At 53.1% G+C, this 17,807-nt stretch overlaps 1 protein-coding gene and 1 long non-coding RNA gene across 27 annotated transcripts in view; one reads left to right on the top strand and one right to left on the bottom strand.

The window, feature by feature from the left end:
* Positions 1 to 574: 574 nt before the first annotated feature.
* LOC143435082 (uncharacterized) lies at positions 575 to 1,111 on the top strand. Its single transcript, XR_013105062.1, has 2 exons — positions 575 to 713; positions 847 to 1,111. It is a non-coding gene; the product is annotated as an uncharacterized LOC143435082 (long non-coding RNA).
* Nrxn2 (neurexin 2) overlaps positions 708 to 17,807 on the bottom strand; it is a 110,251-nt gene continuing 93,151 nt past the window's right edge. For 15 of the 26 annotated variants that reach the window (XM_076916135.1, XM_034501449.2, XM_076916121.1 and 12 more), the window contains 3 exons: positions 15,455 to 15,780; positions 13,334 to 13,412; positions 708 to 1,594 (listed from right to left, as the gene is read on the bottom strand). In XM_076916135.1, the coding sequence (XP_076772250.1) occupies positions 708 to 1,594; positions 13,334 to 13,412; positions 15,455 to 15,780 (1,292 nt within the window). The remainder of the gene's footprint in view (positions 1,595 to 13,333; positions 13,413 to 15,454; positions 15,781 to 17,807) is intronic. The other 11 variants (XM_076916165.1, XM_076916167.1, XM_034501463.2 and 8 more) reach the window with 1 other exon arrangement.

The raw sequence follows: 17,807 nt of genomic DNA, 5'->3' as shown, positions 1-17,807 counted from the left end.
GGAGTTTCTCCTCATAAGGGGACTTGGGCACTAGGGGAATGAACCCTACTGCCCGGCCCCAGCCACCCAAGCTGGGCCGCTCTGGGTTCACCTGCCCACCCTTCTTCTCCCGGCGACTCTGTAAACCCAAAGGAAGGGAAGCAGAGAAAACAGAATTTTAAAAAGAAAAGAAGAAAAGAGAAAAGAAAGGGAAGAAAAAGAAAAGAAAGGGAAAGAAAGGGGGTGGGGTAGAAGAGGGTAGGGACAAGAGACACAGCAAGCCTGAACCGGGACAGGAGGGCTGCGAAGAAGGAAGGAAGGCCAGAGGAACCGGGAGGAAGAAGAAAATCGAGGGAAATAAAACGAACGGCGCAGTGGACACTTTACAAAACCCCAGCCTTCCTTCCCGCCCAGCCCCACCAAAATAAAACTACCCCCCTTAAAAAAATAAATCAACCCAGGGCTGTGAGCACGTGCCCTGCGTGACAGGCGCAGAGCGGAGGACAGCCAGCCCCAGGGCTGACAGTGCGGCGCCGAGGGCAGCGGGAGGGATGGGGATGAGCACATAGTAGTTATATTCCTTTTCTTTTTTTGCGTTTCCTCTTCGTGGGAGAAGCCTGAGGCAGCCGGGGAGAGGGTCCCCAGATCCCCCTGCAGGGAGAGGGCCGCACCCTCCTCCCTCCCGGGAGGAGCAGCTGGCAGTGGGGCGCGGTGCCTGGCCTGGGTGCTCAGACGTAATACTCTTTGTCTTTGTTCTTCTTGGCCTTGCTTGGCGTCTTGGGGGCAGCGGGGGCCTTCTCCTTCACCACCGCCCCATTGCTCTGGGCCGAGTTACTGATGTAATTCCGGCTCTGGTCCACCTGGTAGGAGCCCTCGTCGCGATTGCGGTACTTGTACATGGCGTAGAGGAGGATGAGGATGCAGAGCGCCGCCGCCGCCACGATGCCCACCACCATGCCCGTGGTGCTGCTGGATTCGCGGATCACCTCCACCGCGCCCGGCGGGCCGCGCTCCCCGGGACCCGTGGGGTTGGCTGTGGGCAGACGGGGGAAACCGGGGGCTGAGGTCACGCCGGGGCGCAGGGGAGGCGGCCGCCGCGGCTCGAAGGCCGTGGGGACCCCAGGCCCCAGGGGTGGGTTCTCCAGCAGCGGCTGCAGAGGGTCTCGGTGGTTCATTTTGCCCGCGGGCAGGTTGGGGGCTGGGGCGGAGGGTGCAAATAGCACCCCGGGGGCGCCCGTGGCCCCATCTGTCCTGAGGTTGGGTCGGGGCGCGGGCTTGCGGGGCGACAGGAGGGTGGTACGGTCCGTGACCAAGGGGAAAGTGGTGTAAAAGTCCTCGTCGTCCGTGGGAGGGAGGCTGGAATCAAAGACCTCCCCAGAGGCGAAGCCCGAGGCTTCCACGGGCTCCTCGCAGTCGCTGTCGTCGCGCTCGGCCTGACACGGGCCCCCCGAGGACGGGCGGCGCGCGGCGGGCGGAGGCAGGGTGTCTTGGGTAGCACCCACGCCCGTGAGAAAGGGGTAGAAGGTGGGGGGCGGGGGCACGAAGGGGGACCGGGTGGCCACGGGAGGGGGGTCTAAGGAGTCCTCCGTGATAATGGGCAATATTAACTCTCCTCCTAGAAAAAGAAAGAGAAGAGAGAAGAGAGGGCGTCAGCGAGGGCCGGGGCGCGGGCGGCCGGCACAGAGAGAGAAACAACAGCCTCACACCCAAATCGGTTCAATTGGCTTTGGCGGAGACTACGCGGGCCGGGCCCGCCCGCCAGCCGGCCAGCGCCTGCGCTTTAAGCGGGCTGCGGCTCGGATGCCCTGGGCACCCCACGCGCGGGCTCTGTGACTCTGGGTTTTGGTCTTTTTGTTTCGTCTTAAGAAACCAAACGGAACAGAAAGGAAAGGAAATTGAAAAGAAACGGAATTTTTTTTCTACTGGTTTAAAGCTTTAAAAACATACAACAGCAGCATTTAAACAAACCTAACAACAATATCTTTTAGTGTTTTTTTATATATATCTTTTTTGCTTTTTTTTTTTGCTTTGTTTTTAAAAAAGAAGATAGCATACCACGGAATTCAGGCAACTTACATCAACAAATAGGCCGTGTGATTTTAGCATGAAGAAAAGAATTACAAACAGAGCTGTGTAAGCGGGTTCTCCCGAAAAAAATAAAAAATAAAAAAAATCAACTTTCCGCACAACGCTCTCTGTCTATCTGTTCGGCATCTCCCTCCCTGATTGACTCCCTGGACAGCCTGCTTCCTCCAGAAAGCTCGCTCTCCTCCCTCTCTCGAGCCCTCTTCCCCGAGGCTGACATTTGCACAGTGCGTGCGGGTTGGGTCTGGGGAGGTGGCACCATTCAGTGACATCGTGGGAACAGGAAGGGTCAGTGGAGAGGCCACGGAAAGGAGAGATGATGGCATGCCTGTGTGGGTATGAACTCTCGGGGATGGGCCTGGCCATGGAAAGGACCCTGGGGCTAATTCCGGTGGGCCATCAGAGGAAATTATCAACGGGAATGCTTGTGTAGAACAGTGGGCAGGGAGGGTCAGACACACTGGAGCTGGGGTTTGTCCCTTAGGATTCTGGGAAGTGGTGAAAAGCTCAGAAGATGCATGGGGGGTGGGGAGGATTGGGAATGAGTGCGGGAGGACGGAGAGTGAATGAGGGCCGAGGTCACGTGATTACTAAGCTAAACCTCTCTCCACTTTCTTCACCCTCCACCTCTGACCCCCACTGACTTCCCCCCACCCCCTCCCCAGAACCCCATGGACCGCCAGAACCTGGCCAGGTTATGACTGCCTCTGGCCCTCTTATTATTGTTAAAACAATAATAAAACAACGGAAAGAAGGAGAAAGCAAAAAAAGAAAAGAAAATACATACACAGCCATCTGGGCGGGACACGCTAGCTAAAATAGGGCCCAGGATAACTAATTGGGAAGGCCTGTGGTAGGGAGTGGGTATTGTCTTCTCTTTTAGTCTGATAATTCGAGTACCCTGGGCAGAAACTGCAATTCCTATGAGCTCCCTATGGGCGGGAACTATAGGTTCCATTAGCTCTTCAAGGGGCACGAACTACAACTCCCATCTGTCTCTGGGTCAACAACTACAACTCCCATCAGCCTCCTGGGCCTCTTCACATCCAAAGCGCAGCAAGCCTCTGACCTCGAGTAGATAGAAGCTGAATAAGCAAGCTCTAGGCTGGAAGGAGGGCTCAAACTCTGGCTTTGGAGGTTGCCTCTGGCCCTTTCCTGTATGGCTCTACCTACAGCTCAGCCTACGCCCAATCCCTACCTGAGCACTTCACTTGGTGTTTGCACCCAGTCTTCCACCCCTCTCAGAGCTTCCGTTAACAGATCTGGCAGCCAGGCCATGTCTTACATCCACAGCCTTCTCTGCTCTGCCTATTCCAGCCTTCAGGTTGGCTTAACTTCTCATACACCTCTATTGAACGTTCTCTCCAGCAGCTCCATCCATCTCATGGAGGCCACAGCAAAACCTCGCCACTGAAGAAGAAACCTTACCAAGCTTCTCAAGCGTACTTCCCATCAGGTTCCCTTACACCACAAAGTTTAGAGCCCAAGAGTTCCTAGCCCTCCACAGACTTAGCCATATGAAATGTTAACCCAAGAGCAGAGAATGTTGTGTGCAGCCAGGATTGCCCAATTCCACTGATGGAAGCCAGAATCTCATGGATGCCAGGCTCACTCTGGCTCTCCCACTAATAGATCCCAACCCTCAACCCCAGCTTCTAGTGAATGAGAACACTGAGGCCTAGAGAGGGCAGATCTTCCAAGTGAGTGAATGAATTGGTCAGTTCCTTCTGTGACTCCCTGATGCTAGGAGATGGATCAGGAAAGCCTGGACCATCAATCACCCTCATGCCTCTAGGAAGCTGGCAAGGCTGCTCACCTGAGAATCCAACCTGGAGGTTACATGTGTATCACCTGAATTCCTGTGACTACAGACATGTCTCAGCCCCATTGGGCCCCAGTCCTCCTCTATAAATCTAGAATATTGTCTTGCATTGTGGCACATACTTGTGATTCCAGCACTCAGGAGGTAGAGGCAGGAAGATCAGTTCAAGGTCATCTTCCACTACATAGCAAGTTCTGGTCAGCCTAGGGTATGTGAGACTCCATCTCAAATAACCCAAATCAATAAGGAAGTGAGCTTCAGGCCCAGTTAAGCCTGGCAGTGCTTCATTCCCATCCACTGACCTGGCCTGGCTCCTACCCTCACCTTTTCCATCACAGATTGAACCATGTTCCTCCCATTCCCAATGTCCTCATCCCTGCACAGAGGCAAACGGCTCACAGGAAAGCTTGTGGCCCTTCCAGTAGTAACAGCATGGGCCTCATAGCAGGACCTCCTCCCTGCATGAGTCCTGAGGTCATCTAGGCCCTTTCTGCCCATCCACACTACCTCTTGTCTCCTGACCTTTGCCCTCTATTCAGAACAGGCTCTCTATGGATGGCTCACACATGCTCAGAATCCAGCCAATACCTTATTCTCCAGGCTGACCCTAGAAGATGCTCTCTACTCCTGGTGCCTCTGACACCGCCTTCCTACTCTTGGAGGCTCAAGTTTGACTCCCTGCCAGGGCAGGCCCACAGGCCTGAGTCCCATCTGTCGATCTTACTAGCAGCCAGCAGCAGGCCTGGCACGGAGCTCTTCACAGGGAAGTGAGCAGCAAGTCCCCTAGCATTCGCTCTGGGGTGAGCCAGGTAAGTGGGGACACACGGAGCGCCTTTTAAAGGCTGAGTTTACACAGCCTTGCCCCACCTTCTCGGGCAACAGGCACTGCTGAGCTACGGCTGGCAGTCTTTCCTCCATGTCCTTAGACCTGCCTTCTACCCTCTAAAAGCCCTGCCACCTTTTGCATATTAGACTGAGTTACCAGTACCCTCAAGAACTCCAGGGTCAAAGTTTTCCCTAACCTGACTTGTGATCTTCAACGGGCTGGCCATCACTAGGGACACCGTGACGTATCATTAATACAGCGCATCAGAATGACCAGGGCACAGATCTTGGCTCTTTACCAACCTGTTGCCTCCAGCTGGGTGAGGGCAGATGGTGGATTCAGACCTGGACCACACATATCCTGCCCCGCCCGTGCAGCTCCTACAACCGTTTGCATTAGTCCCTGGGACACACGGGTGTTCTAGCTCACCCTCCTCCAGGCCCCACAGCCCGCCCTGGCTCCCTTTCCAGATCTCAGCCTTTATCCCCTCAGTCCTCATCCCCGTGGAGGCTCTCCCAACTTGTCTCTATCCATGGTCTGCAGCCACATCTCCCATGATTCCACCAATGCGCTCTTTGCATGGAAGCATCTTTCTCTGATACTACTTCCTCTGTGTGCCTGATACCTCCACACAAACCTCTTCCAAAGTGATAGACCATGGAGAATCTCACATGGCTTCCCCGCACCACCCTGGCTTGGACTATGGGGCACTGGAGTCATCAATGTATGAGTGTCTCTGGGGCACTGGCCCAGGAAGGATCTAGAAAACTCTACTGGGAAGGAGTCAGCAGGGCCTGAGCAAGGGAGGATGCCCCAGAGGCTTCTGGCTGGGACAATCCTGCTGCTGGTCCTCCCACTAGGCTTTTGAGTAAGGGGAACACACAAGGTGACTCAGGATGTTGGAGGGTCTGTGATCAGTTCTGCATTACTGGGAGACAAATGGGAGACTGTGGCCTCTGAAGCCATATCAGACTATGATGAGGACCTCAGGCAGCCCCTCTCTCACATCTAGCAGTGGCAGGAGTTGCAAAATACAGGTGCACACTTATCAGAGCCACAGCCCACTCACCTCTGCTCTTCCCAACCTAAGGAAATGGAACACTTCAATGTACATTGGGTCCACTGGCCAGAGAAGTCCATCTGACTGGCACGACCAGCCATCCCCAAGCAGCTGTGCCATCTCAAGTCTTCCCTCTCTAGGACACTCACACAAAGTAAGCCGGGCCCTTTCAACCTTCAAGGCACAGGAGTCTTGATTAGAAACCTATCCACGAAGCTCTGTGCAGTGGCTCATACCTGTCGATTCCATTCCTCAGGAGGCTGAGGCAGGGGCATCACCATGAATCATGGGAGTCTGACGTCAGCTTGGGCTACAGTGTCTGACCCTGTCTTAAAAAAAATAAGTCTACCTATGAACCCTAACTTCTATCCAGTCAGAACATGCCTACCCCACAGCAGAGTCTGAAATTGAGGTTGGGGTGACCCAGGCTAAGCCACCTGCTGGCACAGAGCCCATCCACCAGTGTTGAGGGCTCTACCCAAACTGGGAGGGGCAAGAACATTAGCATTTCAGGGGATTAGGAGAAAAGGCAGCTCGTACCTGAAAATGGCCCTGTAGGTTATGACTTACCAATCCACATGCCCACAATATTGATAAAAGCAGCCCAACTCGGGGCCCAGAATACACTGCTAAGCGAACAGAACACTGGCTAGATTTCGTCCCTACTCACCTGCTGGAGCAGAGAAGAATGCCACTGTGGGCTGTAGCCTGAAGGATGGTATCCCTCTGCACCTGTAACACCAGCTTGGCAAGGGCGGAGGCCACAGTGGTTTCATGGTCAGAGACTGTGAGCTACTCAGTAGGAGGATGTGCACACATGTTTATGAGCACACACACTCAAATGTGGACCCCCTACGAAGGTTTGTGTTTCTATATTCATAAGTGCAATAGCCTTCGTGGATCTGAGATGCCTGGGTGCATATCAGTAAGTGTAGGCCAATGTGCACATGTGAATGGGTCCCTCGAGTATGCTGCCCATGAGTCGGAGGCATGTACTGTGTGTCCATGCTGTGTGACTGTGTCCTTCCAAATATGCAAGCAAAATACCTTGGCTCTGAGCACAAACCGTATATTGCCCCATAAAATAAAGGCATTCATTCTGAGCCTTGACATCTAGACTACATTTCCCAGCATCCCTAACAATTAAGTATGGCTCAATTGTTGAGTGTTAGGCCCTATCCAGTCCCTAACAGCCTCCAGTGCTCCATCCTCCACACTCTTCTCCAACAGTGACCTTGGTTGGACATGCTGTGTTAAAAATGGAGGTGCCACAGATGGAAGGAGGGTGGATTACTAACATGCCCTCTGGGCAGAGCCCAGGAATCGTACATCTGAGTGAGGAAGTTCTCTTGCTTTAAGATTCAGGGCTTATTTGTTACAGAGATGAATGTTATCTTATACAGGCTTTGGCCCCTACAGTGGATGTCATAATAACAAAATGCCATAGCATTCAAGTGACAATCCAGGGAAAGGATAAGAAGTAGAAAAGATGAAGACCCACATGCCACTGTGGCAAACATTTGGTACAAACACCGCTCGTGCCAACCTGCTGAGGCAGGGGTGCTGAGGGCCCAGGACTGCCATCTCTTACTTTCTGTTTTTAGCAACTTGTTACAACATAAACTTAAACTAGGGTTGGCTGTCTTGCAGGCAGAGAGGTGTGGAGGAAAGGTGTGATTCTTGCGGGGGGGTCAGAAGAGCCGTTGGTCTCAGACGCTACACAGGGGTAAAGGCTGAAAGGGCACAAGGGTCAATGATAGAGACCTACTCAACTGAGTAAGGGTCTTTTTCTGCCCAAGGGTCAGATTTAGGAGCTGTCTCTCCACCTACCATTTAAGGGGTCCTCAAGACAGTCACGGCTCTGTGAAGAGGGCGAGGCAGAGAAATGAGAGAAGCCATGGGAATGGAAGCCGGGGCTTAGGAAGGGACTGTGGTGTGGCTGCTGTGACTAAGCCTGGAAACCAGAGGTGTGCAAGGTGGTGTGGGATGTCTGCACTCACACACACCTAAGAACATGTCTCCCAAGACTCGCTTCCGAAAGGGCCACAGAGGATAAGGATGAGACATTCTTTCTGCCCAGCAGAGGGGCAGCCTAAAGCCTTCCCAGAGACAGAAGCAGGAGTTGCTGGAGACTTTGCCCTTACCATTGCAAGAGCAAAGCCCGCCCGCTTGCTGGATTTCCTCCTCCATGCTCAGGCATAGGTGTTGTGTTACCCAGCTTTCCCTTCCCTGAACTCTTTTGCGGGGATGGAAGTAGACAGGTCTTGCTATAAACTCCAGGTTGACCTCGAACTTGCAATCCTGTTGCCTCTACTCCATAGGTGCTCACCACTACACCCAACCTCTTCCTTTTGTGACAAGCTTTTGTTGTAGGAGCCACCCCTACAGAAGCACTCTACTTTAGGATGTGTTGGAAGTAGTGAGATAAATTATCTTTCAGTTAATAGTCTGCAGACCAAAAGCAGCAAGTCTGGGTGAATCAGAGTAAGCCACCATCTACTACTTTGAAATTAACAACTTCCTGAGATGAGATGTTTGTCTTCCTTGGAGTGGCAGCAGGGAATATTTTGTGACAGAAGGTAAAATAAAATAGATCTTTGGTGGCTGGTCATCTTAGACTCACTCAAGCAAAATATTCTCTAGCTGGCCCCCATATCTGCCTGCGCCTCTGCCTAGGAAGTGATGGTAAGGCGATGGTTCACGACCATCTCAGAAGCTCACTGTGGTCCTAAGACTGAGCTCTGGGTTTAGAATGCAATGTGGGCTGGAGAGCCTGTCTGGGGCCAGCCTGTGGAAACCTCCCACTCCTGACCCTTGCTCATACTTGCACCTTAAGAAGTCATAAGTTAAAGATGACACAGCCACGGGATAGAAGGAGACCAGGCTCTGAGTCATTAGGGGGCTCCCACCAATCAGAAGAAGCATTGTAAGTCAGGTCTCTGTTAAACCACAGAAGCCAAGTGTCATTATAGCAAGTAGTGTCACTCTAGAAGCTCCTAGGAATCTGAACCCATGCTTCTGTGCATCTGATCAAATGTGTGTGCATATGCCTCTGAGGGTCATTTATGGGTGGGTGACACTGAGTGGGGATGCATGTAGGGTAAATGCAAGATGCTGGTGTTCATCTGGGCACACATGAATCTGTATGCACAGGAAGGCTTGTGTTTGCATGCTCCTAGGCACACACCCCTAAGGACATGTATGAATGTCTCTACAAAACTTGGTGGCCTTGAACATGCTGGTATGCCCTTGTGGGTTTAATAACTGTGTACGTACCCCTGAGAGTGAAAACACAACAGACACTATTCTGAACTGGGCCTGAATACACACGTGACCTACAAGTCTAAAGATAAATACCTGCCCTTGTATGTGTCACTGCAGGGGTACCATGGAGCACACAGTTACACCTGTGTCTGTGAGCATTTGTGTGGGACATTTTAGGCGTGTGTGTGTGTGTGTGTGTGTGTGTGTGTGTGTGTATTTGTGTTCATGTGCACCCCCTCTTTAGGGATCTGAATGAATGTGGACATACGTCAACATGTGCGTCTCTGTGGAGTATACCTGTGAAACTGGGTGTGTCTGTGTACATACACTTCATGGGGTCTGAGGATAAATGCGTGCGTACGTATGAATGTACGTGTATGAGTGTGCTTCTCAGGGTCCCCTCTCAGAAGGACCGTGTAGAAGGGGTGCAGGTCCATGAGGCTGAACCAATGTATACATACGCACAGACTTCTGGGATCTGAGCACTTACACCCCACTTAGACAGACAGCATATTCCCATGCTCCTTCTGTCTTAGTACATACTTACACCTCAGTGTGTAGAGGCCCCTTCTGTGGGGACAAACATGTGGGCCCATGAGTACATGCCTCCACAGATGGACATGTGTGTCTTGGTGAGTATCCGTGGACAGAAGTATAAGTCCTGTGCACACAGACACGAGGGATATATGTATGTGTGTGCTTCCATGAGTGCTGAATTGTGTACATGCCTGAACACAAATGTTGTGTCTGTGGTTAGGAAACATGTGGCCATCTGATAATCTGAATGCATATGTGTACTGTGGTCTGTACATATTTGTGAGCAAGTGTTACACGGGGGGCTCAGTCTACAGATGTGCCTCTGTGAACTGAGCATGGAAGTGTAACCCTGAGTCCAAGGACATGTCACAAGACGTGTGCCTCTGTGAGTCTTAAGCACAAGCGAGCATACACACAAAGATCTGAAGGTGCAGTGCACACCCAGAGTACATGATGTCTGCGGAGGCTTTCTGTCTCAGAGCACGTCTGTATACATCAACAGATGCGAGCATGTGGGAGTTGCTTCTGTGGGTTTAAGCATGCACTTCCACATAGCCCTGAGCACATGTAGGAACCGGAGTGGGTTCGAGGCTCACAGCGCTGAACGCAGGAGCCTTTGTGCAGCTGAGCATGACGTGCGCAGGTGTGACTCTCTGGGGGCTAAGCAGGTAAGCAGCTGTGAGTCTAGGCATCTCTGGGTGTTCTGGAAACTCTAAGTATGCACGTGAGACACTCAGTGACTCTGCTACATAACATGCTTCATGGGACTGTGCACACTACCCCTTGTGTTTCTCTGGATTTCTTAGGAGTGTACTGTATATTGGTTTCAGGGTATCTGGGCACACATGTGCCTCTTTGGGTCTAAGCATCTGTGTGCCTCTGTTGATCGGAGTGTAAATTGCATACACTCTTCTAAGTGTGTGTGTATGTGTGTATATGTGTGTAAGAGAGAGAGAGAGAGAGAGAGAGAGAGAGAGAGAGAGAGAGAGAGAGAATATGTGAGAGATTCTGGGCAGTATGTGAATCTGTATGCATAGATGTACAAGTGTGACCCTGGTTGGAGCACATGTGTGTGCAATGGATGTGTGCCTCTGTGGATATACGTCTTTGCATTCTTCCTATGAATCTTGGGGGTGCAAAGTCCACAGTCTTCTGAGGGCTGGGCTGGAAATACAATGTGTGGGCCAGGACAGCTGGGCTCGCAGGGGTGGTGTGTCACATTACCAACTGTAGGTGTTTGTCCCTTAAAGGCACTCCCACTAGGGAGAATTCTAATAATATTCTGTGTGACTGGACCTCCAGCCTCCAGGAAAATAATGTGCTAGATGACAGGCTCACTAAACAAGGAGGACAGGGCCTGGAGCCTGTGGAGGGATGGGGAGGTGAAGAGGCCAAGCAGACGATTCCAGGGCACATACTCCCATCCACAGTGAAGATCTGCAGATGCGGAGGGTAGACAGCCTAGGGGCAGGCTCTGAGCAGCCCATCACTAGCCAGGCTGCCTCCTCCTTTGCCAGGAGCCTGATGTTCTGCCAGAAAAGATTTCCTTATCCTGGGACCTCAAAATGGACTCTAGTTGCAGAGGCCAGGATGAGAGGAACAGAGAACATGGTCCAGGTCGTGACTTCCTATGGGGCGATGAGGACAGTAGGGCTTTCAGAGCTGTGGACTGAGTGATGTAGGTGAGCCCTGGGCACTCCAAGGGCCACTCTGCCCTACCTCCAGGGCTTGCATTCAAATCTAGGCCAGAGCCCAGCCTCTGGCCTTCCTCCACCTCCACTGCCTTACCCTCACATGGTGGCTCTGTCTTACAGAAGAGTGGCACAGTGCTCAGTGACCTCTGGGAGCCCTGACTTGGGGGCGGCTGAGCCATCCACTTCCAGTCTACCTCACTCTCCTATCCTAACAAACCCTGAAACATCTCAAGGTGCCAGAGAGCACACTGTTGTTCATGCTCATGCTTCTGGGTGAGAGTCTCGTCTGGGACCCTCAACTCTCCCAATATGGCCCTAGGACAGCCTGGAGTGTGTGTGTGTGTGTGTGTGTGTGTGTGTGTGTGTGTGTGTGTGTTCTGTGCTCTGGCTCTGCAGGGTTGAGGGAGAGCAGAAATCTATCAGTACGGAGTTTGTGTCCCATAGCATGGTCCCATCCCAGAGCTCTCGCAGTTTGTCCCCTGCAGCCACTTAGAGTAACTCTTGCTGGAGGCTGTGTCAGCCTGTATGGATTCCCAGACACTGCCTATAGCTTTGATGGATTAGTCAGTGATGACAGGTGCTGTGGGCAGACTCTGTCACATGCCCAGAGTCTCCCAAAGTAATAGTTGGGCTGCAGGGTAAAGGAATGGCTCCCAGCAGAGGGGCCTCCTGCAGAGGAGAACATCTGTTCCCAGAGGCACAGGCCCTGAGCTGTGGGCAGTGAGGTCTTTCCTGTCTAGCAGCTGGTACCTCCCATGAATGCTCCTTGGTCCAGGACCACAGAACAATCCCACTCAACTCCCAACTACTGGGGAGGAAAGGGATGGGGGTAAGGGGCATCAACCTCTGATTATGGAGGCTTCCACTGCTGGTCTGTGACCAGGACACCAAGGCTCCACTGTCTAGGCTCCACCTATCTCCCCATACTTTATCTGGGGTAGCCCACTCTCAGCTTCAATGTCTCCTATGGAGCTGCTAGGCCCTCCAGACCCCTGACCTCAGGTCAGATTCACAGCCTTTTTCCATCCCTGCATGCACTTGCCCCAGCCTTGCTGAAACCCACAGCTCTGGTGCCACCATGGTATGGTAATATAAGAAGCCTCTGGGAAGCCAAGCAAGAGATGTGGGCAGCCCTTCTGTTCCTGTGTCATCCAGGCTGCAGCCAAGGCCTGTGATCCCCTACTGGGAGCTTCCAGCAGCCCCATCCAGTCCTTTTACCAGTCCTGCTGTCAACCCCCAGTGACCACCTCCTGCTGTTCCTGTCAGCCACTGCCAACCTGCTCAGATGAACAGCGGCCACTAGGCCACCCCACTCTCGTGCTCTCAGCCAGCATGCAAAGCTCACCCCCAACTTGCCCAGTTGCTCTCTGTAGCTGTAGCCTTGGCTCCAGCTGGCAACATTAAGCAGAGTCCCTGTGTTGCCACCACTCAGGAGGCCCTTTCCCATAGCTTCTTCTGCAGCAGCTCTCAAGCTAGGATCTCCCTTAGAGGACTGCATGTCTGGCCTAAGGGGTATCTCCACCTAGTGCACTGCCAGATATAGAGGTCCCATGTAGCAACTGCTCTGCTTGACCTGGCATCCTGGGGACCCCCTTCAAGAATACCAGATAAGTCCCTAAGGCTGAGTAGGAGGCCAAGGGAGTGCCAACAGAGACCTCTATGAGTGGCCAAGAGAGCACCAGGCTTCAGGGCTGATGGGAGTTGTAGTTCTGGACCTGAGAGCCGATGGGAATTGTAGTTCCCCACCTCCCATTTCAGGACTCATGGGAACTGCAGTTCCTCATGTTTCTATGGCCACATCTCCCTCTTTTCTCCCAGTTCCTCTTGGCTCTCCTCCCCTAGGAGCCCAAGCTAAAGACTTCACTATCTCCAAGGATGGGATACCAAAAGGCGCCTTGTCAGAGGGCATGTGAGGGACCTGGGGTCTTCTAAGTTACAAAGGGACTGCAGGAGAGAGTAAAGCCTGCAGGACACCCTGGGCTGGGGCCATGTGGCAGAGAGTCGCCCCCCTCCCCAGCAGCGTCGTCGCAGGGGCCCGGGGCAGGGGAGGGGGGAAAGGCACTCACCAGTACTAGGCTCACACTCCTCCAGGTCCTCATCATCACTTGGACACTCAGCCGAGGCCACCAGGAGGTCATCTGTGTTCTGAGGTTGGGGGTAGGGGTGGTAAGAGGGGAAGTAGGGAAAGAGAGGGTTCCAGTGGGTGAACAGATTCTGCAGCTGCTTCCCAAGGTATGGAACATCACAGAAGACAGGGCCAAGGCCTCGCCCAACCTCCCTCACCGTCTGTTGGGTGACTTGGCCTCTCAATTTCCCATGCTAAAGGATGATAAACAGACAGCCCTGTAGCACCCAAAGATCAGACAAGTGTTGGGCCCCTCGCACTAGGGAGCCAGGGGACGGGATGCCAACTCTGGGCTGCAAGCTGTTTCCCAGAGGTCAAGGTGCCGGGGGCAGGGACAAGGGGTATGGAGGAGGCTCAGACACAGAGAGGGGGACAGGGTCTGGAGGGTTTCCCATCTCCAGCTTCCCCACCCCTTCACATCTCAATCTTTCCCAACCCCCTTCCACAGAGAGAACCAGGCTCTGCACAATAATTAGGACTATGGTTGCCATGACAACAGGAGTCGACTTTGTCAGCATTTTCTCTACTGATTGCAAAGAAAGAGGATCCCTGAGATGTGTGAGCCTGAGGGGGAAGGGAAGTTTAGCGGGGTTAGGAAATAGAGCCAAGGCAGGAGACCCAAGGTCCAAGGAGTAAGGAAGCTGGGAGACAACAGATTAGGAGAAGCCACTATGGAGGCCAAGGATGCCAGGCTGAGAGGGTTCCAACCTGCAGCTCCCTAAGTTCCACTTCAACCCAACAGCCCCTGCCCAAGGACAACGTCATGGACTCCTCTTGCCTTCCACATCCTTGACCCTCTCTCTTCTCCACCCAACCCAGAATCTCTCTGGGACAGTCCACTCTCTTTAGCACACGGTTGGTCTGCCTACCCTCTTCCTCTAAGTTTAGATAGGATTTGGAAGGCATGGGTAGCCAGCCTAGGCGAGCCCAGGCCTTTCTCTTAGGGCTCCCAACTCCCTAGAGGAAAGCCCCTGGACATCCAGATCCCTCAGATTTTAGGGCATTGATGATAGATAAGAAGGCTTATATCTTGTCTCTCTCCCAGCCAGCCCAGCCCCAGGATCCCTGCAGGACAGACTGGCAGGAAAGAAGAGCCTGGTGTACAGCAAGCCCAGCCCTGAGACACTTGAAAACAGACTGGTGCAGAAAGACATGTCCCCATGGATACCCCAAGATTCCTCTAGGCCTGCAGGCTCAACAGCCAAGGCAGTGACGTGGGGGGTGGGGGGGGAGAGACAGAAACACTGTGGGGCTGAGATGGCCCAGCTAGGTCATTGTGGCAAGCACAAGCTCTCCATAACCAGTACTCAGCACAGACAGTGGTGACAATTAGGGAACCCAGCTACTGGGTAGTCCCGTGTTCAGTTTTGACCACCCAGGACACCAGGCCTGACTGCTCCTCCGAGCTTTGTTTCTCGTGTGCTGCCATCGTTAGACTCTCACCAGATCCAGGGGGCTCCTGAGCTGGCAGATGACCTTGTGTGGGTAAAGCACAGAGAACTGTGCACAGCCACTCAAAACACACACAAAGGACAAGGCAGAGGCCGCTCAAGCTGTGGTACTTGATAGTGGGTGCTTGCTCAAAGTCACGTGCAGAAGCTTTGTGACTTTGTAAGCCAAAGGGCCTACAGCCTTGAGGTCTAATCCCTAACACAGGGAAAGACTGCCCCTGGCCTCTACTGGCCTCTGAGAGGGGCTGCCCACCCTGGGAGACTTCATGTCACCACTTCACTGTATCATCTCTGCCTAAGATGCCATTATCCAACTCTAGTTGGCCCACTGAGCTCTGACATGGTCACTCTCCTCACTGTTTCCACAGGTCTTCATCAAGACTTCCCTCCTCCTGGCTAGGGTAGGCAGGCTTCTCCAGTTAACTGCCCATGACTCTAGACCTCCCAGAAACAGGATCACCTCAGATAGTCAGTATCCCTGATCACTATGTGAAGCCTTCCCTGTCCTAAACCATTCCTGTGACCACTAAGTGAGAATCAGCTGTCTGCAGAACGAACCACCCCAAGGCCAACACCCCTTGGACCTTCCCAGACACGGAAGGAGGTCTCACCTGGGTGGTGCTGTCCCTCATTGTGGGGGAACGACCCCGACGAGTAGTGGTGGTGGCCATGGTGGTGGTGGTTTCCATGATGGTGGTGGCCATGTCGGCCAACAGAGTGGTGGCAGTGGTCTCCGCACTGAGCAGCACGGACGGCCCTTCCCCTACTAGGCGTAGGTGGCCTTCGGTCCGCACATTGGGGTCGCTCTCGGCGGCCAGCGCCAGTACCTTGAGCCCATTGTAGTAGAGGCCGGACACCTGGCCCTGGAAGGGGCGGCCCTGATCCCGGCCCCCTATCTTGATGGCAGCCTGGCTGTTGAAGATGGTGAGCTGGCGTCCTGAGGGTTGGGGACGGGGTGAGGGAGCAGGCAGAGGAAAGGCAGGCAGTCCAGGGAGGCCAGGAAGGGATGGAGAGTGGAGAGCAGAGGGGAGGAATGTGGAAGCCAGGAGAAAGCCAACACATGGGTGGGGAAAGGAATGAGGAAGAGGCAGACAACCAAGGGAAAGACATTGTTAACCAGAGCCCCTAGCCCGGCCTTGTGGGACCCCCACAGGAGAGGGTCGCCAGGGCACACATGGGCTGGGAAAGGGTCACCCCCTATCCCCACCATGCACATGCCTCTCCATCTACACCCATACCCCACTGATCCCACTCCATAGCTAGCACCCCTCTTCCTTGTCCTTCAATTCCACCCCCATCTTCTCTCTCTATTCTCCCAAGCATCCCACCCAATGTCCAGCCTCAAGCCATGGTGTCCTCTGAAGCAGTAGGCAGTGGCAGCAGAGACAGAGACAGGAGGGCATCCTGCCAGGCCAAGGTGGAGTTTGTGAGTGTGAGCAGAGGAAGCAGCAAGATGAGGGACAGATTGTATGTGTCTGCTCCAGGCTGTCCCCGCCCATTAGCACCCAATGATGGCTGGCCAGGCTGCTTAGCTTCTCCTGCCCTGCTGAGGCCCAGCCACTGAGGCCCAGCCACTGCCCTGGGAGCAGGCCCCAGTGAGCTGAGCCCTTCCCCCAATATGGACGTGCAAGCCCAGATACGGAAAATGTTAAAGGGACCTTGCTTCGCTCACTGACAGCCAAAACAACTGCTCCAGCTCCAATCTGGCCCTGCACTTGGCAGTGTTAGAGACCTCAGAATGACCCCTGTTCGGGGCTTGGCTGCTTGTTTTGGTTTTAGTAGACCTTGGGGGTCAGTTTAACCCTCTGAGTTTTTTGATTTTGGTTTGGATTTTTAGAAAAGACATTTATTATGTTTAGGTTTAGATTTAACTTTGGTTTTGATGTTATTGGGGAGGGGCAGATGGAGTGTGATCGGGCCCCATTCTCCCATGGACCTTTGGCTGCTTTCATTTAAGACCTGACTTAGCCCTTGTTAGCTTCTGGTTAGCGCCTCGTTAGAGATCTGGTTTAAAGTTAGGATCCTGGGAGCCCTGCCCCCCAAACCTGGGCTGAGACAGTCCAACTTGTGACACATATCCTCTCTAGAAACACAGGCTCTCCAGAACCCCCAGACGCCTGTCCAGCCTGGGTCACTAGTGTGTTTCCTTGGGCTCCTTACTCAGCCACTCCTCACCCAGGACCCTCCTACTTCTGGCTCAAGTAAAGATGTCCCCTCTGTGCTTTCTCAGTTATGGCTGGGCCCAGCCCACAAAGGTGGAAGGCTGCTGCATAAAAATTATAAGAAAAACAAAGGATAGAAGGGTCAGATGAGTTCTCCACTAAACAGATTCCCCTCTGAAAAGCCTTCTCCGAGCCTTTACAAAACGAATGTGTATGTGGACTTCTAAAAGGCCTGTTCCAGTCCAAAGCCATCTGACTACAGGTCTCATTATTGTGAGGCACCCCCCGGAACTGCTTTTCCAGGCATGTTTTGGAAGTACAAAATGGAGCCATTCCATAAACATTTATTGAGCATCTACTGTATCCCAGCAACTTAGAATAAAACATCCGCTCCAAGAACACCCAGTCCTGCTCTAGACTAGCCTATTCCTGTTCCTCTCATGGTGCACTTGGAGTGGGCTGAGCAAAGACCAAGGAGAGAGCTAGGCTCACAGGATCAGTACTGGGCCAAAAGTCACACCAAGAGTGAGTTCCTCCTCTTTGGGAAGATCAACCTGCCATTTTCTCGAAGAGTAGATACAAGTTTTTTAAAAAAGGTATGTCTGCCATAGTGGAAGGCAGGGAGCTTTTTCCTTCTTTAGCCCCTAGATTTTCTCCTCTGAACAGCACTCCCAACCTACCCTGAGGGGTGTGTGTGTGGGGGGGGTATCACAAGTTGTCCCAGCCTCAGCCCAGGCTCCTCCCTCAGCCTCTTTGATTCTAGGAGGGGAGGGTGGGTAAAGGAGAGGAAGCCATGGCTTCT

The sequence above is a fragment of the Arvicanthis niloticus genome, chromosome 1 (genome assembly GCF_011762505.2).
Source record: "Arvicanthis niloticus isolate mArvNil1 chromosome 1, mArvNil1.pat.X, whole genome shotgun sequence".
NCBI lineage: Eukaryota > Metazoa > Chordata > Mammalia > Rodentia > Muridae > Arvicanthis > Arvicanthis niloticus.
This window is presented reverse-complemented; position numbering and strand designations above follow the sequence as displayed.